We start from the raw sequence: 27,886 nt of genomic DNA, 5'->3' as shown, positions 1-27,886 counted from the left end.
GGACTGATGTCCGTTTTGTATATTTATGTAAAATGTTCTTATATAAGACAGCTAAACACTATAATCAAGGGTAGTAATAAAACAATGCTTAACCGTCTTTTGTTACCCGTTTATGGGACAGAAAAGTAAATTCATGTACAAGATTAGTAAATGAATTGTAAACGTTAATATATATTTGGGACGAAATAATTAGTTTCCATTTTGAGTTTTATATCAAGAGTACACATTTCCACACAGTTATATGCTCCCACTGCTGTACTGCTATACTGCTAGCTTCACATTCATACTTTGTCGTCGATATGCTAGTAACAGACTCATTTACAACAAAATTCATTATCTTTATCTTTCTACTTTTATTATAAACTATTCATATATAACAGAAGTAAAGCTAAACATACCCGGTACAAAGAAAAGAATGTACATAGACATATATAGAGGTAAATTTAAAAGTAAAATTAATTATTAAGAAATGTGAAAGAGTTATGTGTTCTTCATGTATTAAGTTCAATAAACACATTGGGCTGATTGTTCAGAACATGGTTAACGTAAACAACGCTGTTAACGTCTTCGCTGTTAACTGTTTAAATAGCGTTTCTACTACAGAGTTTAATGGATAAACTTGTGATCTGCAGCATATCTAACAAGATTTAAGAAACGTTTCAGCTGTATTTAAAACAAACATGAACATATTATTAAATGTTTCACGTTTAAAATATATAACAGTGTTGTTTTTTATGTTGTTGAAAATGTTCCAAACAATCAGCCCATTTTAAAGCTGCACTCTCACAGATTTACCATTTTAACAACTATTTTATTTTTTGTCTTGTAAAGAGCAATTTTTTGCGTAAATATCTGCAAACCAATGATATAAGATTGCTGACAAAAAATCAAAACGTAGACTTTCATATTCCCGTTCGAAAATTAATGTTTAATGGCTTAAACCGTTACTAACGGTTTAAGAAAAATGCAGAAAACATTATTTTTGAACTTAAATATAAAAATCTGCGATCTGATTTTTGTCAACAGTCTTATATAACTGGTTGACATGGATTTTCGCAAAAAAAAATGGTTCGTTCCAAGGCAAAAAAATAAAAAAAAAGTTGTGAAAACGTTCAATCGGTGAGAGTGCAGCTTTAAGGGTGAAAGTTATAGTGACAAAAACACTTCAAACAGCAAATAAATGCTGTAGTTATCACAGTAAGACCCATTCGGAACTCCTCGGCCATTTTATCGATTTTTTTTTTTAAAAAAAAATGGCCGAGGAGCTCCGAATGAGTAAAACCTGAAATTCAATTACGTAGATTGTTGTTTCACCGGTTATTAAACTAGATCAATAGCACATTTTTGGTTTCTTTTGTTACAATACAAAACAATGCAATGCTATCTAGACAGCTCACAAAATAGCACATGTTGGCACAATAACACAATATCATTTAGTAAAAGAACATTTGAACATGGAGGAATTGCGATATCCGACTAGGCGACTACTCCGAAAAACTAAAAGTTGTACATACGTAAATATATTATATGGAAACTTAAATGATGCACTAGTATGTTTTAAAGAGATTTAGATAAATGACATCAACACGTGTATTAATTTCTAACAAATTATGGTAAATGAAATGAGGAACTATTTTCTACATTAATGGACGGATTGAGTCCTGTAAATACACTATCTTGAGTTTCATGTCGTTGGTGTAGATAATGTTACAGATGTTTTCAGCTGTCTTTCCAAGCCAATTGTGGCATTCCGTGGACTTTGAAGTTCCAGCCCATAGCCCTGGAAAATACGGTTGTATAATTATATAAGTCATTGCTTTGATGCATGAGCAAACAAATGCAGATCAAACATGTTTGATATTGTCCGCATATTGTACTTAATAGCAAGTATGTAGTTCCTGGAACCAACAACAAATAATTCCTACCCTCAGGTATTAATGCCAACGGAAATAAGCTACTTAAGCATGTTAAGCTTAAGAAGTTTCGTGAAATTGGGGCCTGTGTTTTAAATTAATGACTTCGTCATAGTGGTGCTTTGTGCGCACATATTTTGTATTGTAAGGGATATTTGCCATGTCAAACGCACATCGGAGTGACAGGAAAATGGGGAATATCATTTAATTTCAAAAGAACCCAACCTGAGGTTATCCGCCATTTTGATTTGTTTATCCATCATCTCCCTTTCATGTTTCCGCTGTTGTTCTTTATCCTTCAATGAGTCTTCCTCCCTGAAATAATGTGAAAAACATTAATGTGACGCGCTTGGGACCAAATGAGATAACCTCGTTTTAGAGAAAATCAACCTCAAACCAATTTATTCCGGCAAAATTGTTTCTTTAAGCCCGCTTTACATGTTTATGAAATAATATACTTGTAAACAATTAAAATTTTAGTGTTCGCAATTATATTTTGTTCAATAAGATAGCCGTATTTTTTAAATGAGTTGTTCATTTATTTCAGTAAATCAGCATCAACTGATTATCTCTGGCTCTGAAATCCCTTATTTTATGATCAAGCTAATCTCTTAAAGTGACACTCTTATTCAAAATCAGTACATACACATGTATAACAAACATAGATTTTGAGTGATAAACCTTTGACTTCTTGCTAAATAATGCCTTTTTGGAAAATATTAATTACTGCTAACACGATTGTAACCGTGTATTTAATAGCTGAACACGCAAAAATATTAAATGATTGGTGAGTGCTAAATGATTTACTGTGATTTACTATCATCTCATAAGTGAGAAATGCCGTGTTTTCTGCCCCTTTATTTCAAATTAAATTCAAAATCCTTCATAAGAACCATTCTTTTCGATATTTATTCATCATTTCGGGTATATTTAAACATTTGTATTAATTGTTCTGAATCTTATTTCGGAGTAAGAGTGCATCTTTAAGTTTCGTCTTGGTAAAAATGTGTGCAATAATCTCATTAAAGATTTCTAAGACTTATGAAGTAAAGTATGATAATGTTAATCATTAAAAACTTGTTTATTTAATGATGTACAATAAGATTAAATAAGTCATTTAGCTTAATGAAATAAAGATACTTGACCTGTTATGCTTGAGATTTTTCAAGAAACTATGTCCTAGTATATGGATGTAATATTTTCGCTTCAAACCATTCGTTTGGATAAATTCATAACAGTTATCTTTAACCATTACATAAGCAATAACAAAAACAATGTAAATGCAAGCAAATCACTCAGTTGATGTGACCAACATTTAAAGCAGGAAATCCAAGTGAGCAGATTGCACCACTCTTTCAGCACTTGCAGTACTTTGATTTATAACACTTTGAATGGGTGGAGATTTACAGAATGGCAACACAAAAAATTAACAAAGCAAAGCAAATTTTGTGAAGTAATCGTTATAATTATGTATCAGTCAATTGTACCCACGTCCCCCTCCCCCTTATGTCCAGGGAATAGCGGGGACTTTGACTTCGGTCCTGCCAAGCCCGGGTAAAATCTCCGCCCTGTGGGAACGAACTGATGGTAAAATCCCCGCCTCAAATCCCCGCACCCCAGGGACTCTAGGTAAGGCCCATTCCCCGCTATATTTGGCGCGAAGACAAAACCACCGTATTCAATGGCACTTCGGGGCCACCAGGAAGGTAAAAACACGGCCCATATCCCTGGATATCCCCGGTATACCCCCGGACCTGGGGGTGGGGTCGTGGTTACAATTAACTGGTGCATTAAATGCACACGTAGATAGACACTCTAACACATGGTTGAACTTAAATGTAGCTTTTTAAATAAACCCTACAAACCATAGATGAAAGTATCGGCCAGAGATGGCAGTGAATTATGAATATAACTGTACCAAAAGAAACCACCGTCTTTGACTGACGCTGTCACCTATGCTTTTAACACTTCAACACCGAAATATAAATTAAACTTTTGAAATTGATACGAAAAGGCAGTTTGGATGCTTTCAACTGCAAAATAAAGGAATAGCACACTATTAGCAAATATTGCGTATAGGATTTTTAATGTAAAAACTCGCATTTAGTAAACAAAATGTTTAATTATTTGCGAAGCAAAGTCCCATCTAACAGCACACCTTACCGATGCGAGTCTGTTGGATATAAAAAGTTAAATAGCTCATCAAAGTTTTTATAATTAATGAATTTTCAAAGAGTTAGAGTTATGCATATTTAAATAGGAACAATAAATTTCATATTCGCTCTGTCAATTCTTAGAAAACTAATATACTGGCTGTCAACCACAGATCACTGATTTCCATTGAGACATAGTTATCGTTATAATAATTGTTATGGTTACAAATTGCATTATAAAAACTGACACATAAGACGTCTTCCAAACAAGATATATATTTTCTTCACAGTATCATACTTCACACAAGTATGGAAGCGTATACCGTTAATTTAAATGATGTGATCACGTTATATTGTCGACATTTTTGTCTGTCAACTTGACTAGGTATAACATTGCATATTGTCAGAATTATTAAGACTTAAGACATTTTCTTTTATTAACTTTGTTTGTCGACAAATAAAGTCAAACACGTTAAATCGCATTTTTTTGTTAGGTCGACGAAGTGAAATCAACTGGTTTTGTCCAGAGAAAAGATGTTTGCATAAGTAATCAAGTGAACGACTCGACATAACGTTAAAATTTTGTCTTGATATAGCATGGCAAGTCGGCAGAAAGCAACACTACATGATCACATCATCTGTATATACGGCATACGCTTCCACACTACATGATCACATCAGCAGAATATTCGGCATACGCTTCCATAAAACATGATCACATCAACAGTATATATGACAAACACTTCCATACTTCATGATCACATCATCTGTATATACGACACACACTTCCATGAAACATAATCACATTATCAGTATATACGACATACGCTTCCATATAACATGATCACACCATCAGTATATACAGCATACTCTTCCATACTTCATGATCACATCATCAGTATATACGGGATACGCTTCCATACACCATGATCACATCATCAGTTTATACGGTATACGCTTCCATACACCATGATCACATCATCAGTATATACGGCATACGCTTCCATACACCATGATCACATCATCAGTTTATTGGACATACGCTTCCATACTGCACGATCACATCACCAGTATATAAGGCATACGCTTCCATACACCATGATCACATCATCAGTTTATACGGTATACGCTTCCAGACTTCATGATCACATCATCAGTATATAAGGCATACGCTTCCATACACCATGATCACATCATCAGTATATAAGGCATACGCTTCCATACACCATGATCACATCATCAGTATATACGACATACGCTTCCATACACCATGATCACATCATCAGTTTATACGGTATACGCTTCCAGACTTCATGATCACATCATCAGTATATACGACATACGCTTCCATACACCATGATCACATCATCAGTTTATACGGTATACGCTTCCAGACTTCATGATCACATCAACAGTATATACGACATACGCTTCCATAAAACATGATCACATCATCAGTATATACGACATACGCTTCCATACTGCATGATCACATCAACAGTATATACGACATACGCTTCCATACTGCATGATCACATCAACAGTATATACGACATACGCTTCCATACTGCATGATCACATCAACAGTATATACGACATACGCTTCCATACTGCATGATCACATAACCAGTATATAAGGCATACGCTTCCATACTACTTGATCACATAATCTGTATATACGACATACGCTTCCATACTGCATGATCACATCAACAGTATATACGACATACGCTTCCATACTGCATGATCACATCAACAGTATATACGACATACGCTTCCATACTGCATGGTCACATCATCGGTGTATGCGTATGCTTCCATTCAATGAAGTACACTACGATACTATATGTGTAAAAAAATTTAAAGCATTTTGTTTTTTATTTTTCTCAAAAGGCCTTTAACCAGTTTATCACTCTTTGTTAAATTATATCATAATACAGTTTAATTATAACTAATTTGCAAGTATGCACTCACACTACAACTCACCTCTTAATTTGGTCACACCGCTCAGCATCGCTTCGCTCTGTGTGCATGTGATTGGAAGAACAGACGAACACCTTATGCGCATCGATGCACTGCGCAACTTCCTGTGCCGTCGCGTGGTTGTGTCCGTCTGCGCAGACGTGAGGGAGACCATCCACCACGCGCCGTGATTTTATCGTCTGCGATGTGTTCCCATAGGAGAAACCTTGAGTTATGGGGTTGTTATGTTGATAACGACTCATTTTCTTTTTGTTTCTGTAGTAGTAAGAATAGAATACATTATAGAGGCTGCGAAACGCTACTTGGACGGCTACGTCAATCGGAACACCTCGGCCATCTTCGCCATACGAAAACCGGAATATTAGTTGTTTGAAAATATAATAATTATAATAATAATGATATTAAATTGACACCGGTACTGATATCTGTCCAGGAAACGGACTCGAGCGGGATTCTATAAGCTATCAGCTTTGTCACAATCGAGCTAAAAGAAATGATATATATATTAAACTACTACTACATTTTCTATTACTGTTGCTGCTGCTGCTGTTGCTGCTACCGCTACTGCTACCACTACCACTAAAATCACTGCTATTGCTAATGCTTCGGCTACAGCTGCTGCTGCAACTACTGCTTCTACTAATGCTACGGCTACTGCTGCTTCAACTTATGCTACGGCTACGGCTACTGCTGCTGCTGCTTCTGCTACTGCTACTGCTGCTGCTACTACTACTACTACTATTACTACTACTATTGAACAATTCCACTACTTCTGCTGCCACTGCTACTACCTATGCTTTGGCTAAGGTCACTGCTGCTGCTACTACTACTACTAATGCTACGGCTACAGGTGCTGATGTTGCTACTACTACTACTGCTACGGCTACGGCTACTGCTGCTGCTACTGCTACTACAACTTCTACTAATACTACAACCTCAACTTCTCATTTACTTATACTAATACTTATACTAATACTAATACCACATGTAATACTAATAATAATAATAATAATAATAATAATAATAATAATAATAATAATAATAATAATAAAAGCAACAACAGTAAAAATCAGTGTTACACCGCATAAACCATAATTTCATGCATATTTCATCTAATTCAAATTTAAATTGATATCACTATTTGTATTCGGTCTTGATCTTAAAACTTTGAAACAACGGTCTCTTTATTTAAGAAACAAAAATGTACGCAAAACTGGTGTGATGTTATTACTACCATGTCATTTTGACGTGCACCTAATTGCAAAAGTTAGTTAATTTTGAAAGTGCATAGTTTTATTCTCCAAAGAAAACAAAGAAACAAATTTCTTTATGGTATTTGTAATGCAGGGTTGTTGTTTTATAGGCGTATATTTGACATATAAATAACAAGACAACATTTTCGCATTAAACCTTAATGGATTTAAGACAAAAAGTACATTATTATAACATTATTGTAAAAATACGAACATATTTCCTGTCCTGAAAGTGCAAGTCGATGCATGAATGAATACATTGAAAATATCATTTTAATATACGGCATGTAAACTTGTTACTTATTTGACAATCTGCTGTATTAAACTGATATTATACAAAATGAAAAATAGCAAACATTAATCAAATTAATATATGTCAAATACCTGTAAAAGAAGTTCCCTTCAACAAACAGAATAAATCAACGAGCTGTTCAATAGTGTTAAAGGTATGGTGAAATATGTAAACAGTTCTGACACATTTACTATTGATTGGAGATCGGTGCTGGTGGTTGCCATAATAAAGCCATTATTGATTAAAGGGAAGTAATGCCGGCAAACCTCTTCTAAACTAATCCTTTTGTGATATGTATAGATATCGGAAATACCTGGCGAGGCCATAGGAGGCAGTATTACCTTGGGTGTCCATATGTGGCAGTATTACCTTGGGTGCCCTTAGGCAATATTCTATTGGGTGCCCATAGGAGGCAGTATTACCTTGGGTACCCATAGGTGGCAGTATTACCTGGGGTGCCCTTAGGTGGCAGTATTACCTGGGGTGCCCATAGGTGGGTAGTATTACCTTGGGTGCACATAGGTGGCAGTATTACCTGGGGTGTCCATAGGTGGGTAGTATTACCTTGGGTGCACATAGGTGGCAGTATTACCTGGGGTGTCCATAGGTGGGTAGTATTACCTTGGGTGCCTAAGGTGGCAGTATAACCTGGCGTACCCACAGGTGGTAATTACCTGGAGTGCTTATAGGTGCGAAATTACATGGCGTGCCTACAGGTGGCAGTAATAGTCAGAGGTGATAAAAAATAATGTGTTTATATACTAAGTTACAATATAAAATAAATACAAAATAAAAAACGAGATGGACGGGTTTTTATACAATATACAATATGATACAATTATATTAATAAACATACCAATTTATATTGTAATAACGATGAATTGTATATGTTCAAGTTAACAATAAATGTTCTGTTCTGTTCTGTTCTGTTCTGTTCTATATGATTTTGCATTTGCAACCTTTTCAATAAGTGTACATCTTATTGTGATTGTGTGTTTTTTTCATGATCAAAGGCTTATAAGTAATGTCTATATTCATAATTAAACAATAACAATAACAATAAATCTATAATATCTATATAATTATTATTTATATAATTTTGCAAAAACATCACCATCTGACTGATACGGCCGTACCTTTTTGGTGCACAAGTATGATATTCAGAATGCAACCGGTTCTTATTAATTAGAATTGACATCAGTCAGTGTTGTCCAAGCTAAGATGAGACCATTTGTCAGTTGTAAATAGCAATATTGATACTTTAAGCAGCGATGGTCATTCTTAGCTACATGTTCATGATGTCCGACCTATTAGTTAGTGCACCCTTAACCCAAGTTATTTAAATTTTATACGAACGCTTCGAGGCGAAAACAAAGAAACGCTTTCCAGGCAATGGTGTAAGTATGCACTAGCAGAAAGTATTTGGTAGTCATTTATTTGGTGTAAATACATACTATTTATCTATATCTAAAAAGTGTGATCTACATTATATAGTGTAAACTAAACACTGACTGGGCCAGCCACTGTTTTAACCATTGCTTCACCTGATTAAAATCCATAACGGCTGACTTGTGATTTTCTGAAATAAATGTACTGGGAAACTTGAGAAATATTACCCTAAAGTCGAACCCCGTTGGCTCGAAGTCGCTTGGCTCAATCATCGTTGGGTCGAACTGGATATAAAGGATCGATATCTTTATACTTAAGGTAAGCATTCCCACTTGGCTCGAATTTTCTATGGCTCGAGGTATTTTCGCCGATCTATGGGAGTTCGAGTTAACGGGGTTCGACTTTAGCACTATTGATACATTTAATAGCGATGGTCATTCTTAATGTTAATTGTGCCGTATTAATAATAGCTACACGGATGCGAAACAGTGGATAAAGCTCTTTTAGGAGCTGTATAGAAAAAATAGCGAATGACACTTCCTACTTAGAAACAAAGAGCAGACATCATGTTAAATAAAAAAGTATGACTCGTTCTTTTAATACCTAATATCACGATTATTGGGGGCTTATTTGAGAAATTGGGGATTTCAGTGCCTAGTGAATATGTTAAATCTTCACACGTATTTTGGTTATTTTGTAAACGTACTGTCAATGTAGTAACAAGAACGATTCTCCGATGAAACGCATGCACGTTTGAGAAAAAAATTCGTAAATTTTAAGCTGAATTTCTCTATAGATAAAACCAGTATTAGCGAGTGCTTACTAAGAAGACCGCCTGTATTCCGGAATAAATAAAAGTTAGATGGCAAAACAGAAATTTTAATGATCAAGAATGCGCCGAGTGAGCGTAGCAAACGAGCCCTTCTTGACCATTAAGATATTACTTCAGGTCATCTAATTGTCTTAGATTACAACCTCATTGGCTAATAATTTGTCAACGCAAAATCTGACGCAGTGAGTGTGTATAGGATGAGTGGCAGTAGGCGGACCTTTAAACACTCGCCAAAGTTGAAATCTCTAATGATATGAAGGTCGAGTGCTTTATGATTGCATATCTGCAATTTAATTGGCTGAAAATTTAGATTGTATACTAAGCATGTTTACACTCATTTTCTGGGTGTAAAACTGGAGCCAAAAGTTAGTGCACCTATAATCAAAGTAATCGCAAATGAAAACACATTCAAACATGATACAATAACGATCAAACGGTTTAGTGTACTAAAATAATCAATCATGCATAGAATACAACGAATAAGAAATGGTTTGCTTAAATGTCACGATAAAAAAACCTTTACCGATCGTTATGATGATTTTCTATAATGAGTGTTGTTTACGATATTAAAGGCAAATTGACAAAAAAAACAACATAAATAATATCCGGCTCGTCGCAAAGAGAACGTGATTATCACAACTTAAAGATGCACTATTACTCCCAGATAAGATTTACCACAATTAATAATATTGTTTTAATACTTCAAAAAGGATGAATAAATGTCGAAAACAATGGTTCTTATGAAAGATATCGAGTTTAATTTGAAAGAAATGAGCATAAAACACTGTATTTCTACCTTGTGAGACTATAGTAGATCACAGTAAATATTTTAGTATTCACCAATCATTTAATATTTTTGCGCTTTCTGCTATTGAATACACGGTTAAAATCTTGTTATCAGAAATTGATATTTTCCATAAATGCATTATTTAGTAAGTAATTTAAGGTTTATCAGTCAAAATTGATGTTTGTTAAACATGTTTGAAAAAGAGTGTCACTTTGATAATTGCATCATTTTTAATAAAAATATCAAAAAACAGTTACGCGAGCCAACGTCCATTCTTTTACATGTTAAAAATGATTTTAATAAAAATGTATTAATTTTAGTTTATTAAATTGAGACTGTAGATTAACCCTTTTTCGGCGCTGTATATACGTCTGTTTGAAGTATAAAAATCATAACCGAGTAGACACGAGGGACACTGTTGCCCAAATAAATCAATGGTTTGACACGGCTGATCCATCATTTTACCAGTTTCTTTCAAATTTATATCACAAGGAAATTAAATCAATCTTTGTTTTAAAACAATAACAGTTGCGTGCAAGTCTTGATCAGCATGCATAATTCAAAATTTAAATTTCGGGAATTACCTAACTGGAGTCGTTTTAATCAATCATAAGTGTGTACGTGTAAACATTAATTACAAGCTCAGATATTAACATCGATGATACTAATGATACAACCATAAAAACTAACGAAGAATTTCTTCTCATGTTGTACCAGATAATGCGTATCTAATCCCCAAATGGAGAAAACCTTGTTATTAAACATGAACAATTTGGAACAAAAGTAATTAAAATCATTATATTATAAAAAAAATAATATCTCATCATCGTCGTCGTCGTCGTCGTCGTCGTCGTCGTCGTCAGCATCATCATCATCATCATCATCATCATCATCATCATCATCATCATCATCATCATCATCATCATCACCACCACCACCACCACCACCACCACCAGCATCACCATCATCATAAGAGCAGCAGCAGCAGATGCAGCCGCAGCATTATTATCATAACAGCAGCAGCAGCAGATGCAGCCGCAGCATTATTATCATCGATAATCTACTCGTTTACGAAACATTTTTTAATATTGACACGGGCGTTTAAGCGTACTTGCGTGGTTCTTTATAAAATGACAATATGTTCTAATAAAAGTGTGCGTTATTATTAAACTTAAAAGATTTAAGAACAAAAAACCTATTATGTATGTCCTGTTATGTAAACAAGTTAAAACTTAAAGTCAGGGGGATTTATAGCTAATACTATGGCGGGCGGTTGTCGGCAGCTTACGTGAACTGTCTATGCGGTTGAGTTTTGTGATTTATTTATTTGTTTGAACGTCACATGACGCGGAAAATTGGTAGATAGCTATATATCTTTCGACTTGCTTTAAGTTTGTTATATACTTGTATACATATATATTTTTGTATATATAGTCGTATATTGATTTTCCACTTTTTTTCATATTGCACTACACTGCGTAAGGAAAACTATAAACGTATTTCACACCGTCGATCAACGGTTACGTTATTTATTAGACTAAAACAGAACGGCTTTTTGGCAAGTTACACTCTTATTCAGAATCAATACATACACATGTAAAACAAACATACATTTTGAGTGATAAACCCACTAACTAAATCATGCATTTATGGAAAATGTTAAGTACTGATAACAAGATTGTAACCGTGTTTTACTAGCTTAAAACGCACAAATAGTAAATGATTGGTGAGTGCTAAAAGATTTAGTGCGATCTACTTTCGTCTCATAACGTAAAAATACCTTGTTTTATGCCCATTTCCCTCAAATTAAACCTGTTATCCTTTAGAGAAACCATTGTTTTTCGATATTTATTATTCCTTTTTGGTATATTTAATTGTGGTAAATCTGATTTGGGAGTAAGAGTGCATCTTAAAATATGTTTATAATTGGCATATCTAATTTCAATGCCATTCAATAAACGTTCCATGGATATCATAAAAGTTAAAATCCATTACACATAATGCACCAGTCAATTGTTACCACGCCCCCCCCCCCCCCTGGTCCGGGGGTATACCGGGGATAGCCGGGGAAAAGGGCCGTGTTTGTACTTTCAAGGTGGCCCCGCAGGGCCGGGTGACCGCGGTGGATTTGTCATAGCGCCAAATTTAACGGGGATTGGGCCTTATATAGAGTCACTGGGGATGCGGGGGTATTTGGCCGGGGTTTAACCATCATTTCGTCCCCGCAGGGCGGAGATTTTACCCGGGGTTGGCTGGACCGAAAGTCAAAGTCCCGGCTATTCCCCGGACCCTGGGGGGCGTGGTTACAATTGACTGGTGCATAATTATAATCAAATCTTTAAACGTAAACAACAAAATTGATGTAACGTTTATAGACGGGTTACGTTGACACACAAGTATCGTCATTACGTTTCGATGTTGGTAACTGTCAGTGGTCAAACATTTATGATACATTCTTCATGGGTCAATGGTCATCATTCAATGGCCAAGGGTTATTTTAGTACTGACCACTTGTCATAACATCCATACGTGATTGACTGACAGCTGTTTAGCGCGAAGGTTTTTTTCCCTAGTCTATTATTTCATATACAAGCAACCTTCAGTTATTCATATATATCCTATTACGGACTTATCGTATTTGACATTCATGGTCGTTTTAAAAACTGGTTATTTCAATATAACGGATCCTTTATTTTATTGTGAACGGACGGAATATATTATACTCCCAGTGTACGCTCAAGTTACATTTTTTGTATACAGGTCTGATTTATGCAATACATGTTGTCATGCGCGAATGGTTATATACTATATGTTAAGGTCTTAATTTAACTTTGTTCATTTGCATACAAATTGGTTAAAACAAATAATTCATAACTGACTTTGAGGTGTACTGTTTTGGTCACCCAAGTATTTTTCAGTGACCGAACATGGATTTAAGTTAAAGTAATGAAAAACTATCTCTTAGAACACTTATATTTATAAGTTTATTTCGTTTCTTAAGTGTTCAATGTATAAAAAAGTCGACCAACGCGGAACTATAATTAGTGATAATTACTATTTAATCCTACATCTATAGAGTGACGTGAAATTCGGACACCATGGATTTTCGGAGTATACATACGTTTGTGAATTCGCCGGGATCCGACGGTCTACGGTACTCGCCGTCCCCGACGGGAGACAGTCCGAAATCCTACATCAGCCTCGATGATCCCCGACACAAGGTTAGTGAAAGTCTTCCTTCGGTGAGATAGATCGAATATTTCCAATCCTGTTTATCAGATAAGGCATTTGTCTGAGCTTGTTATAGATCTATGTATTTTTGTTTAACATTTTATTCCTGTTTGCTAAGTTGAAGTGATAGTTTAAGGTAACCCATCCATCAGTCTTGTAAACAATTGTTACGGGTTAAGTTTAATTTTAAGTCACAAAATGTTAAAGCTGCACTCTGACAGATTGAACGTTTTTTCAACGTTTTTATTTTTTGTCTTGGAAAGAGCAAATTTTTGCGTAAATATCTGCAAACCAATGATAAAAGATTGCTGACACAAGACCAGAGCACAGATTTGCATATTTCCGTTTAAAAAATAGTGTTTGATGACTAAAACCTACTAACGGTTTAAGAAAAATGGATAAACGGGTCTTTGAACGTAATTATAAAAATCTGCGATCTTTTTTTTTGTCAGCAGTCTTATATCATTGGTTTCCATGAAATATCGCAAAAACGGCTCGTTTCAAGACAAAAAAAATAGTTGTCAAAACGTTCAATCTGTGAGAGTGCAGCTTTAAGTCTGATTTTTTTAATGTTCACCACTGAGAGCATTTGTTATATAGACATTATTATATTTAAGAAACAAACTAATAAAACTGCTATATAATCATAGAATTTTGTTTTATTACATAACCAGATCATGTATCATATCATAATAGTAGCGTTTTTATTGTGTTAATCACATGTGTTACCCATGCAAAAAATAATATAGTGCTTAATCAATATACATTGAATATAAAAAAAGTTTTAATATCTAAAATGCATATCTTTGAATCCTACTTATAGATGGATAATCTTTAAAGCTGCAATCTCACAGATGTTCCGTTTTTACAACTTGATCAGATCGCAGATTTTTATATTTCCGTTTGAAAATTAATGTAAAAAAATGCATATAACAATTTTTGAACTTAAATGTAAACATCTGCTATCGAATTTTGTCCGAAGTCTTTTATAACTGGTTTCCATGCATTTTCGCAAACATTGGCTCGTTCCAAGACAAAAAAATAAAAAAAAGTTGTCAAAACGTTCAATCTGTGAGAGTACAGCTTTAAGAAATTTTATAAATACCGCCCCGTTCTTGTAAAATTCCCATTGAAATTGCAATAATAAAACTACTACTGTACTATTGATTACATCAAAACAGTAGTTTATAATTCCTTAGGATAAGAAGCCATGCAGTTTAAAATTGAGCGTTTTTATGATCTGTTTGCGACATGCACGTTTACGAGCAATAAAATACTCTATAAATCTTTGAACATGTACTCAAGTGATAGCCATATATGTAAGTCTTCTGAACACCGTAAGGCCATTATTCTATGTCCACGCATTTCGCATCACTAGTACGCATCCGTGTTCATTATAGAAATCATATTCCATGTGTCGGCATTTCGCATCCATAGTACGCATCCGTGTTCATTACAGACACCATATTCCATGTGTCGGCATTTCGCATCCATAGTACGCATCCGTGTTCATTATAGAAATCATATTCCATGTGTCGACATTTCGTTTCCATAGTACGCATCCATGTTCATTACAGAAACCATATTCCATGTGTCGACATTTCGTTTCCATAGTACGCATCCATGTTCATTACAGAAACCATATTCCATGTGTCGGCAGTTCGCATCCATAGTACGCATCCGTGTTCATAACAGAAACCATATTTCATGTGTCGGCTGTTCGCATCCATAGTACGCATCCGTGTTCATTACAGACACCATATTCCATGTGTCGGCTGTTCGCATCCATAGTACGCATCCGTGTTCATTACAGACACCATATTCCATGTGTCGGCTGTTCGCATCCATAGTACGCATCCGTGTTCATTATAAACACCATATTTCATGTGTCGGCATTCCATGTGTCGGCATTTCGCATCCATAGTACGCATCCATGTTCATTACAGAAACCATATTCCATGTGTCGGCAGTTCGCATCCATAGTACGCATCCGTGTTCATAACAGAAACCATATTTCATGTGTCGGCTGTTCGCATCCATAGTACGCATCCGTGTTCATAACAGAAACCATATTCCATGTGTCGGCAGTTCGCATCCATAGTACGCATCCGTGTTCATTACAGACACCATATTCCATGTGTCGGCTGTTCGCATCCATAGTACGCATCCGTGTTCATTATAAACACCATATTTCATGTGTCGGCATTCCATGTGTCGGCATTTCGCATCCATAGTACGCATCCGTGTTCATTACAGAAACCATTTTCCATGTGTCGGCATTTCGCATCCATAGTACGCATCCGTGTTCATTACAGAAACCATATTCCATGTGTCGACATTTCGTTTCCATAGTACGCATCCGTGTTCATTACAGAAACCATTTTCCATGTGTCGGCATTTCGCATCCATAGTACGCATCCATGTTCATTACATAAACCATATTCCATGTGTCGGCATTTCGCATCCATAGTACGCATCCATGTTCATTACAGACACCATATTCCATGTGTCGACATTTCGTTTCCATAGTACGCATCCATGTTCATTACAGAAACCATATTCCATGTGTCGACATTTCGTTTCCATAGTACGCATCCATGTTCATTACAGAAACCATATTCCATGTGTCGACATTTCGTTTCCATAGTACGCATCCATGTTCATTACAGAAACCATATTCCATGTGTCGGCTGTTCGCATCCATAGTACGCATCCGTGTTCATTATAAACACCATATTTCATGTGTCGGCATTCCATGTGTCGGCATTTCGCATCCATAGTACGCATCCGTGTTCATTACAGAAACCATATTCCATGTGTCGGCATTTCGCATCCATAGTACGCATCCGTGTTCATTACAGACACCATATTCCATGTGTCGGCATTTCGCATCCACGGTACGCATCCGTGTTCATTACATAAACCATATTCCATGTGTCGGCATTTCGCATCCATAGTACGCATCCATGTTCATTACAGAAACAATATTCCATGTGTCGGCATTTCGCATCCATAGTACGCATTTGTGTTCATTACAGAAACAATATTCCATGTGTCGGCATTTCGCATCCACGGTACGCATCCGTGTTCATTACATAAACCATATTCCATGTGTCGGCATTTCGCATCCATAGTACGCATCCGTGTTCATTACAGACACCATATTCCATGTGTCGACATTTCGTTTCCATAGTACGCATCCGTGTTCATTACAGAAACCATATTCCATGTGTCGGCAGTTCGCATCCATAGTACGCATCCGTGTTCATTATAAACACCATATTTCATGTGTCGGCATTTCGCATCCATAGTACGCATCCGTGTTCATTATAAACACCATATTTCATGTGTCGGCAGTTCGCATCCATAGTACGCATCCGTGTTCATTATAAACACCATATTTCATGTGTCGGCATTTCGCATCCATGGTACGCATCCGTGTTCATTACAGAAACCATATTCCATGTGTCGGCAGTTCGCATCCATAGTACGCATCCGTGTTCATTATAAACACCATATTTCATGTGTCGGCATTTCGCATCCATAGTACGCATCCATGTTCATTACAGACACCATATTCCATGTGTCGACATTTCGTTTCCATAGTACGCATCCATGTTCATTACAGAAACCATATTCCATGTGTCGGCAGTTCGCATCCATAGTACGCATCCGTGTTCATTATAAACACCATATTTCATGTGTCGGCATTTCGCATCCATGGTACGCATCCGTGTTCATTACAGACACCATATTCCATGTGTCGACATTTCGCATCCATAGTACGCATCCGTGTTCATAACAGAAACCATATTTCATGTGTCGACATTTCGCATCCATAATACGCATCCATATCATGTTCCAAACAAAAATCTTATTTCATGTGTCGGGATTCCGCATCCGTATTACGCATCCGTGGTCCAACCAGGAACTATATTCCATGTGTCCGTATTTCGCATCCGTGTTCAAAACAGTAACCATAGTTCATGTGTCTGCATTTCGCATCCGTAGTAATAATACGTGTTACAAAAAATATATTCCATGTGTCTGCAAGATAAAAAAACAGGACATCGTCCCTTTAGTGAGAAATAGCGTATTTTAATTTAAGTATTGCATTTTGACATATCGTGAACACGTCCTTTATCAAAATGTCTCAACTATGCACGCTTAATATAATACATGATCAACATCAATGCTAGGTTCTCAAATAAAATATTAGATTTTCCTATTCTGTATTACCCAGCTTGGAACAAAACTCTTTGTTTAAAAATCGTTAAAGCCGTATTTGTTCCACCGTAAGTAATATTAGAAGTATATATACTTTTTGTGCGTCTGATCCACGGTTTATTTATCATAAACAAAACCATTTATCGACCGACCGACCGACCCACTCTCAATGTGCCTTAGCCCTGAGCGGGAAAACAAATAATATCTTGAGTCTGGCTTAAATAAGGCTTTGAAAAAAAAAATGCTGTTGCTCGTGAAATGTTTCACGTAAGACGTAGTCAACAATTTCACGTGCTCAAAGAGCCCAAGACGTGATCAAAAGTTTCACGCGCACAAAGAGCCCAAGACATGATCAAATGTTTCACGTGCACAAAGAGCCCAAGACATGGTCAAATGTGCCACGTGCACAAATGTTCCACGTGCACAAAGAGCCCAAGACATGATCAAATGTTTTACGTACAGAAAGAGCCCAAGACATGGTCAAGTGTTTCACGTGCACAAAGAGCCCAATATGTGATAAAATGTTTCACGTGCACAAAGAGCCCAAGACATGGTCAAATGTTTCACGTGCACAAAGAGCCCAAGACATGATAAAATGTTTTATGTGCCCGAAGAGCCCAAGACATGGTCAAATGTTTCACGTGCACAAAGAGCCCAAGACATTATCAAATGCTTCACGTGCACAAAGAGCCCAAGACATGACCAAATGTTTCAAGTGCACGAAGAGCCCAAAACACGGTCAAATGTGTCACGTGCACAAAGTGCCCAATACATGAACAAATGTTTCTCGTGCACAAAGAGCCCAAGACATGATCAAATGTTTCATGTGCACGAAGAGCCCAAGACACGGTCAAATGTGCCACGTGCACAAAGTGCCCAATACATGGACAAATGTTTCACGTGCACAAAGTGCCCAAAACATGGACGAATGTTTCACATGCACAAAGAATCCAAGACATGATCAAATGTTTCACGTGCTCAAAGAGCAAAAGACATGGTCAAATGAAATATAACATTTCCTATAAATAAACCGTCCTTGGTTGGTCGAATATCAATTTTAAATAATGAATTAAGGTCATTTTGACCTGTCTATTTATAGACCGGAAACAGTTTATCATATGACGCCACAATTACGCTGGAAAATCACCTCAAATACGCCAAACTTGTTTATTTATAGACCGGAAACAACACTAGGAACACCCTCGCCATTTTTCATCGACATCGTTGTTTTCGATTGAAAATGGCCTTGGACTTACGAATGCGGAAACAGGTTATCATATGATGTCATAATGTATTATGTAATCAAACAGTTATTTACTTTTCAGCCGTAAAATATGCAGTTCACATTGTCTGCAAAATCATTGGTCCATCTCAGTCAATGTATGGTTGGTCAATATGACAGCATATTTTGCAGTTAATAAGTAAATAATTGCATATTGTTTTTTTTTTCTATTTCAATGCTTTTGATCGATGTATTGTTATCTGAAGTATGTTAAATAGTGGTGAAATCAAAACAAATGTACCATATCCATGTATCATTCAGTACTTGTATACATGTAACCGAATGACGTTAATATATACATGTACTGTATGTAATTTTGTGGATCAACTTAAACTTTTTATTCAGTTATTTTCATACAATACCTGAACATGTATATATAGGTCATTGGTGCCAAATCTGCAGTCCCAGATGAACAATGAACAGTTTATATTTGTCTTTCTGTTTTATCAACCCCACGTGTCAGAGTTATCAGTGGTTGTTCGTGGAGCGCTGGATTGTACATGTACAAAACACTATTTTCACCCAACGGGCTGAGATGTTCCAAAGGTCAAAGAACACAATGTTACGTTGTTTATTGCAGCCCACCAGAATTACGTATTAGAGTTGTCAGTGGTTGATCAAGAAATGGTTGACGTTTTACGAAAGCAAACGCAGTTTTCCAGCAGCTTGTCTGAAATGTTCCACAGGCCAAGGAAGAAAATGTAACGATGTCGTTTCGTTATTCCAGCCAACAAGACCCACATGTCAGAGCTGTCTGCGGCTGATCAAGGAATGTATGGTGTTACACGTGGGTAAACGCAGTTTCCCTGCGGCTTGGCTGAAATGTTCCACGTGCCAGGGAAGAAAAATGTATCTGTTGTTGTTTCATCCTTTCAGCCAGATAGACACACGTGCCAGAGTTGTCAGAGGTTGGTCAAGGAATGATGGATATTACACGAAGGGAATCGCAGTTTCCCTGTGGCTTGCCTCAGATGTTTCGCGTGTCAGGGAAGAAAATGTTAAGGTGCCGTTTCATTATTTCAGCATACAAGACCCACGTGTCATAGCTGTCAGCGTCAGCGGCTGATCGAGGAATATAGGGTGTTACACATGGGCAAATCGTAGTTTCCCTGCGGCTTGCCTGAAATATTCCACATGTCAGGGAAGAAAAATGTATCTGTTGTTGTTTCATCCTTTCAGCCAGACAGACCCACGTGCCAGAGTTGTCAGAGGTTGGTCAAGGAATGATGGATGTTACACGAAGGCAATCGCTGTTTCCCTGTGTCTTGCCTCAGATGTTCCACGTGTCAGGGAAGAAAACGTATCTGTTGTTGTTTCATCCTTTCAGACCACAAGCAAACAGCATTTCCACGCGGCGTGCCTGAGATGTTCCACGTATCAGGGAAAAAATATAACTGTGTATTTTCATTATTTCAGCCCACAAGACCCACATGTCAGAGCTGTCAGCGGTTGATCGAGGAGCGCTGGATGTTACACGTGGGCAAACAACATTACCACGCGGCGTGTCTGCGATGTTCCACATGTCAACGAACTCTGGACAGCCATTCCTCGTGCTTCTTCCGAGAAGGGCTTATCTTCTGTAGAAACCATTATTTAAGGTAAGCATAAGGCTAACTTAATGCCGGTCAATATCATATAGAAATATATGTATATATAGGGTACTTATGCAATGGAAATAGTACCGATTGTCGAAATTTTTCAAATTCGTTCCTCCAAGAAAGATGATTAATGTAGAATTTTCATTCTAAAATTGCTCCTAGAATTCCGCTTGAAGTTAAACTGTTTATTCGTTTATTTTTGTCACGCAATATATGTATCACTAATGTGTGTTTTATTCGGTTCATAAAACAATCTGAGCTTGACTGGCTTTAAGGTGTTCATGTTTGGGTCTAACTTGGGATGGACTTGCTCCTAAACTACAGTAGACCCTGTATTCAAAAATCGTAAAAAAAATCCGTAAATTCTTTGGACTAGTTCCTTATGCAAGCTGCACCCATTATAGTTAAATCGACACTATGTCAAGTGTGTCATGTTACCTAATCGCTCCAAGAAGGTTAAATTTGTCCCTGAATGACATAACACCGCAGCATGTGAATGAGTGGGGTGATGTCTTGATGCGGGTAGACCTTGAATGCTACATTTTCAACTCAAATTAATTGATCCAATTGCTCATGTCATTGAATAAAATGTACACGTTTACAAGTTATGTTAGCACACAAATGCATTGGTGATTATACTAAATCTTTTTTGAGAAGCCATTGAGAGCATTCTGAATTTGTAAGTGACGATGTCCACACTGGTTAGGACCGCGAACGGTTGCTAGACCTGTTATCAAATGTATAATCTTAAAAGAAAAAGTGGAACGTCCAAAACATGCAAAAGGCTCAAACTGGAAAAGCGTATGTAGGACAAACGAGTCAGGGGAATAATCGAATGTAGGACATATGACTCACTGGAAACTCATGTGCAGGACAAATGACTCGCTGGAAACTCGTATGTAGAACAAATGACTCACTGGAAACTCGAATGTAGGACAAATGACTCACTTTAAACTCTTGTGTAGGACAAATGACTCGCTGGAAACTCGTATGTAGGACAAATGACTCACTGGAAACTCGAATGTAGGACAATTGACTCACTGGAAACTCGTATGTAGGACAATTGACTCACTGAAAACTCGTATGTAGGACAATTGACTCACTGTAGGACAAACGGTCACTGGAAACTCGTATGTAGGACAAACGGTCACTGGAAACTCGTATGTAGGACAAACAGTCACTAGAAACTCGTATGTAGGACAAACAGTCACTGTAAACTCGTATGCAGGACAAACAGTCACTAGAAACTCGTATGTAGGAAAAACAGTCACTAGAAACTCGTATGTAGGACAAACAGTCACTGTAAACACGTATGTAGGACAAACAGTCACTAAAAACTCGTTTGTAGGACAAACAGTCACTAGAAACTCGTATGTAGGACAAACAGTCACCAGAAACTCTTATGTAGGACAAACGAGCCTCTGTAAACTCGTACGTAGGACAAACAGTCACTAGAACCTCGTATGTAGGACAAACAGTCACTAGAAACTCATATGTAGGACAAACAGTCACTAGAAACTATTATGTAGGACAAACAGTCACTAGAAACTCATATGTAGGACAAACAGTCACTAGAAACTATTATGTAGGACAAGCGAGTCACTTAAATAGATTGTTCATATAAAGGATTAGAAAAGAGCAAAATTTGAAAAGTGCTTCTGTAATTTTGCATCTAAAATGCTGTAACGATTTTCAGACTTTGGAGAATCGAATTATTTCAATCTTAGAAACGGTAAGGAAATAACATAACATTTGAAAATTAGTCAAACAGGCGTTGATTTAGGATTTTAAAACTGCTCTAGCCTATAGGTACTAAACCACATGCTGGCGTTATCTATCAACTGAAGAATATATATATATATATAAATATATATACATGTATATAGTTCTATGTTTATGTTTAAAATATTGACATATTTCTTAAAAACCTTTTTTAAAATGGTAAGTACAGTGTTTTAGATGCACAACTTCAACGAAATATGTAAATATGACATTTTAATAAACTAATAAAGTGTATTTTGACTGTTCAACTATTCAACTATAAATGTTTAAAGATAACTATAACTAGAGAAGAAAATAATAAAACAAAAACAACAAATAAAATATTTCTGACTTTAATGCACTATAAACTGTCAAAACAGGAGCTATAATTCTGTCGGATTTGATTTGAAAATTTGCATAAGGTACCTTTGTTCTTTTAAAATTACTATGGCTTGATATTTGAATGAACGTTCGTTCATGATGAAATTTGCATCTTTCGCTATGTTGAAGGTTGTCGTCAAATTATAGGTATTTAATTAACTCCCACAACAGTTAGAAACACCACCACCACCACCACCACCACCACCCCCACCATCATCACTAAAACAACAACAACAACAACGACGACAGCACTATTAGCAACAACAACAATAATTACAACAACAACAGCATAATCAACAGCAACAACACCAACAATCTGAGTTTACATTATTGGATATCATAATCCAATTATTAACTAGTTTATTTGATTTTACATATATAATAAGGCCACCATGAGCTCTTTGATATTTCGTTCTGATGTATTAAACAAACAAAAAATGCTATTATTTTGTTCAAGCGCCTCAACTATTTTTTAACAAACTATTTTAAAATGAAAGTCACAGCGAATATTTGGATGAACTTAAATATCAAAAACTATTTATTGTGAAACAAGTTTGTGTCAAACAACGCATTCATATATCTAAAAAAACAAAATGGTTTATTTTATTATATAAGCTAATACATTTCGTCCTGACGAAAGTAGGCAACGAATCTACTATACTGTAGTGGCGTATCGGTACGTTATCCAGGGTGGCTCTAAATAGTGAACTATTCATATCTCACAGCCAACAAGATAGAAAATCTTACTGGGGCTGAACGGTTGTACGTTAAATAGACGTACATACACACGTTGATATAAGTACCCTTTAACGTTACACATATTGACATAATTACCCTTTAACGTTACACATATTGACATAATTACCATTTAACGTTTTCTATAAACATGTAAATCTTTCAGTCGGTACAGTACAAAGTGCGCCGGATGTTCGGACCCCCTGCAGCCTTCTGACTGGGTGAGACGAGCACGTGACCTCGTGTATCATTTGGAGTGTTTTCGGTGCAGCACGTGTCACCGGAAGTTATCCACGGGTGACACGTGCGTGCTCAAAGGGGACACGATGTTGTGTCCGGACCACATAGCACCGCACGTGGGAATTGAAGAACCCGACAACGTGTCAAGTATGTAGCTTATTTGAGCCAGCATTTTCTAATAAAATAAAATAAATATTTTATTTTTCTGTTCGTACATTACTACAAATGCACGAGAAAATAACAAACTACCGGTCAGATTTTATAATATCGTCGTTTCTTAACAACTGTCTGGCAAAATATTGCAGTTCCCAAAATAATGTTTCATTTTTATGTGCATTTCTTGAAAATCAGCATAAAGCATTTTAATGGCTGTATTAAAATGATGCACTGCATTCAGATTATGAATTAAATTGTCACAAATCAGTATGATTTAATCTTATTAATATCAAAGCAAAAGTAAAACAAACATAAACAATGTTTAAAACAAAAAAACGTTTTGTTTCACATCAAACTTGGATCCCTGAAAAACAGTAATGACACGCGCACACGCACACGCACACATACACAGACTGAACATCATGATTGCTATTTTGTCGCCACAATCTTGGTTAATTGGGATTTCTGAGGTCAGACGTGTCATACACCGGAGGTCCGTCACTCGCTATTTATGGGTTAGAACCAGTCGCTCGTTAAGCGCATTGGTTAGAGTGCTATGCTAGTGTTCCGGAGGTTGTTGGTTCATATTTTTACGTCGCTGTTTTGGTTAATATATTATTACACTGACGTTTATATTCCAGTATGTTCTATGGATTCGGAAAGTCGTGGCTCTGAATCTTCAGAAGAGAAACACGGAAACGGTAACACAAGCACCGGAAGCGGAAGCGGTAATGGGAAGCGTCAGAGAACGAGCTTTACCGCGGAACAGGTTGCCACACTACAGGACGAATTCCGACGGAATCCGAATCCCTCACCGGAAGACCTGGAACGAATAGCTGATCTCACGGGACACACACGGAAGGTGGTCATGGTAAGTGTCGGTTCAAACACGTAGGATATGTTTAATATGATCCTGATGTTGGTAATGGCTGCAGGAGGACTTCTTTCACAACAGCGGCGAACACCTGTCTACGCTGGGTTACAATCCAAATACCGGGAAAACAATTGATTAATACGGCTATTTTTAGCCTTGTCGAGGATGATCGGCAAGCAAAAAATAATCGTTCATGTGTTGTCGGTACGGGTAGTAAATCTGACCAGAGGGCACGTGCGAAAACCGAAAACGAGGCTTGCCGATGGTCAGATTTTACAATCCGTACCGGAAGGACTTGTTCTTTAATATCTTAAACTTTCATTATTTAGTGTTAACGTTAAAACACAGCGTGTGTTCGATTCACCAAAAAGCGCTTGTTGTCCTATTTTAGATCCTCATAATATGCGCATATGTAGCAAGGCACATAACTCTGGTTGAACTATGTGTCGAGTTATTCCACATTCATTAATTGAGAAAGAAATGGGGGAGGGTTGCAGTGCACTCTTTTATCCTCACCGGCACTTAAAATAATAAATAATTCGTTTTAGCTCCTCAGTGAAAATAATAAATAATTCGTTTTAGCTCCTCAATGTACATCTTCTTTTCACACAAATGTTGTCTACTCATTACAGATATGGTTCCAAAACGCCCGAGCGCGCAACAAGAAGTTGCTGCTTAACGGCGGCTCAAACCCTTTGCCTTCCAAGAAACAAGGTATACCATCTTACCATAGAAAAGACAGACGGTAGTGCACACTTTAACTTCGCTGGCTACTGGTAAAATCAAAATACATCGAATAAATGTTCATTTCGATAGAAACCCCAAATTTAGGAGCAGTATTACTGTATAAAAATTATATTCTAATAAAACAGGCCTGCAGCGATTTAGTATTCAGTGTTGAATAATCTCGAAACTTAAATGTCAAGATATTTATTTCTTAAAGAAAACTATTAAAGAAAACTATTAAACCGAGGGCATCCATTAAAGCATGTATTTAGATAAACTTAAAATTATGTTTGTTTTCTTCAGGGGTCTCATGCCATTGGAACACAACGCCTCGCAGCCCGGGAACCATTCCGTTTTTGGAATAAATCATTGACAATACCGTTTGTTGAACTTATCATTGGCATGAAACGGGAACCACTCCACCTATCATTTAAATGTTTAATATGCGGATTATAACCGGTGTGAAGTATCTTTAAACAATCTCAATAAAACCGGACCATTTCTACAACAATTCAGTAAACATTGACATGTACTGTGGACTATGCTTTATGTTTGTGAAACTTATTATTGACTAGTACCGGGACCCGGGAACTATTCCGTTTTTGGAATGAATTATTCATAATTTTCCGGGAACCATCATTTGGTGACACCCCAATTTATTGACTTGTATTGGGAGCCCCTGTGAAACAAATCTTGAACATTTATTTTTTGAAATAACTGTCAACACCTCTTAGAGGAAATAACTATGTTTGTATAATATATCATTGCAACTGTGCTGGAAGCACCCCATTCATAAGAATAACAATTTGCATTCGGATCTCCTCAGCCATTTTTCATCGAAAACATCCTCGGATGCCGCTTCACCAATAGAAGAAGTTCTTAAATTTTAAATGATTGTATGAATTAATAGTAGTGTTTTAACTTGTAATTTGTATTACTATGTTAAATTGGTTGCCAGTAAAGTGTATAATTGCATAAAAAATTAAGATTCCAAAGAGTAAATTCATAAAGTTTTACTGCTATATTGAAATTACTACGCGGTCTTCTTGCAGCGTAAACTGTAAAGATTTCTGACGTTGTAAACAGCCCATATACATGTACATCCGAGGTTGTTTTCGATGTAAAATGGCCGAGGATTTCCGAATGTTACAATTCGTATTATCAAGCATTACCAGACCCCGTTGTGAAATTCACGATTTGTTTTAAATAAAAGACAGTTCATTTTCATTCAAACCACCCTCCGTGTATGTTTATGTAATATTTCGATGACATGAAGTAATATCTTAATTATTAAGAATGGACAGAGTAAGCGTAGCGAACGAGCCCTTTCTTTTTCATTAAGATGTAACTCCAGGTCATCTAACGAGCTTAGAATAAAACCTCATTGGCTGACCGTTGGCAATGTGCGTAACGCAGTGAATGTGTACCGGATGAGTGGCAGTAGGCGGGCCTTTAAACACCCGCGAAAGTTGAAATGTTTAATGATTAAGCCTAGTACTAAATGAATGCATATTTGCATTTTCATTGGCTAAAACTATAGGTTGTGTTCTAATTGGTTAAGTAGCATTTTGCAGGGCAGCAAACGCTATTGTTTATGAAACCACAAAATTCGTGTATGTCAATAACAGAAAACTGTTTTATTTGCAAAATACATACCAGTTATTGTAAAACATCAATTTTGATTCAGTTGTAACATCATATACAAATAACAAGTATGTTTAGTTTTCTTCTTTCTGGCTTATTGCTGGACTTCTTTTTGTGAAAGTTATTGTATAAAGCTACAATGTTCGACATTGTATAAAATTTGTTCAGTTCATTTTTTTTATTTTTTTATTTGGGGGGGGGGGGGTTAATTGCATAGCAAGATATGTATGACTATGTGTTAAGTGCTACAATTTATTGCGTTAATGAATATATGTAAAGTTTAAACTGCGTAGGCTAAAACAAATACTGATAATACTCGTGTATTTCTGTGTCCAAACATCAAAATCCTTTTATGATCTAAATGAGGCGTTGACTAGTTTAGAAGTCATACTTCATTGATATTTGTAATTGGTAAAGCAAGTGTAAAGG

The 27,886-nt window shown here is 36.5% G+C and overlaps 2 protein-coding genes across 3 annotated transcripts; one reads left to right on the top strand and one right to left on the bottom strand.

The window, feature by feature from the left end:
- Positions 1-333: 333 nt before the first annotated feature.
- Positions 334-7,823, bottom strand: LOC128223147 (uncharacterized). Its single transcript, XM_052932429.1, has 4 exons — positions 7,687-7,823; positions 6,053-6,304; positions 2,139-2,228; positions 334-1,780 (listed from the first exon to the last, which is right to left on the bottom strand). Exons 2-4 carry the CDS (start codon positions 6,289-6,291, stop codon positions 1,720-1,722), a joined length of 390 nt encoding a protein of 129 aa, XP_052788389.1. The 5' UTR covers positions 6,292-6,304; positions 7,687-7,823; the 3' UTR covers positions 334-1,719.
- Positions 7,824-13,391: 5,568 nt separating this feature from the next.
- On the top strand, positions 13,392-27,619 carry LOC128223013 (LIM/homeobox protein Awh-like). 2 transcript variants are annotated; one of them, XM_052932243.1, is made up of 6 exons: positions 13,392-13,823; positions 20,759-20,940; positions 23,984-24,204; positions 24,855-25,084; positions 25,720-25,863; positions 26,117-27,619. In XM_052932243.1, the coding sequence occupies exons 1-5, from the start codon at positions 13,701-13,703 to the stop codon at positions 25,834-25,836; spliced, it is 873 nt and encodes a 290-aa protein (XP_052788203.1). In that variant the 5' UTR covers positions 13,392-13,700; the 3' UTR covers positions 25,837-25,863; positions 26,117-27,619. The 2 variants fall into 2 exon arrangements, with proteins under 2 accessions (XP_052788203.1, XP_052788202.1); XM_052932242.1 differs by having other exon boundaries at positions 13,395-13,823; positions 25,720-25,801.
- Positions 27,620-27,886: the final 267 nt, after the last annotated feature.

This window comes from Mya arenaria, chromosome 17 (assembly GCF_026914265.1).
Source record: "Mya arenaria isolate MELC-2E11 chromosome 17, ASM2691426v1".
In the NCBI taxonomy this organism is placed as follows: Eukaryota; Metazoa; Mollusca; class Bivalvia; order Myida; family Myidae; genus Mya; species Mya arenaria.
The sequence above is the reverse complement of the archived record's forward strand: the minus strand, read 5'-3'. Positions and strand labels throughout refer to the sequence as shown.

What these genes read in the sequence shown, in the direction of transcription:
- LOC128223147 (XM_052932429.1), bottom strand. Translation starts at nt 6,291, where the DNA reads ATGAGTCGTTATCAACATAACAACCCCATAACTCAAGGTTTCTCCTAT. An exon ending in CGGTGTGACCAAATTAAGAG is followed by an intron (nt 2,229 to 6,052) that starts GTGAGTTGTAGT and finishes ACATTATTTCAG; the next exon opens with GGAGGAAGACTCATTGAAGG. An exon ending in AAAATGGCGGATAACCTCAG is followed by an intron (nt 1,781 to 2,138) that starts GTTGGGTTCTTT and finishes CGTATTTTCCAG; the next exon opens with GGCTATGGGCTGGAACTTCA.
- LOC128223013 (XM_052932242.1), top strand. Translation starts at nt 13,701, where the DNA reads ATGGATTTTCGGAGTATACATACGTTTGTGAATTCGCCGGGATCCGAC. An exon ending in TCGATGATCCCCGACACAAG is followed by an intron (nt 13,824 to 20,758) that starts GTTAGTGAAAGT and finishes TCATTATTTCAG; the next exon opens with CCCACAAGACCCACATGTCA. An exon ending in AGAACCCGACAACGTGTCAA is followed by an intron (nt 24,205 to 24,854) that starts GTATGTAGCTTA and finishes TTTATATTCCAG; the next exon opens with TATGTTCTATGGATTCGGAA.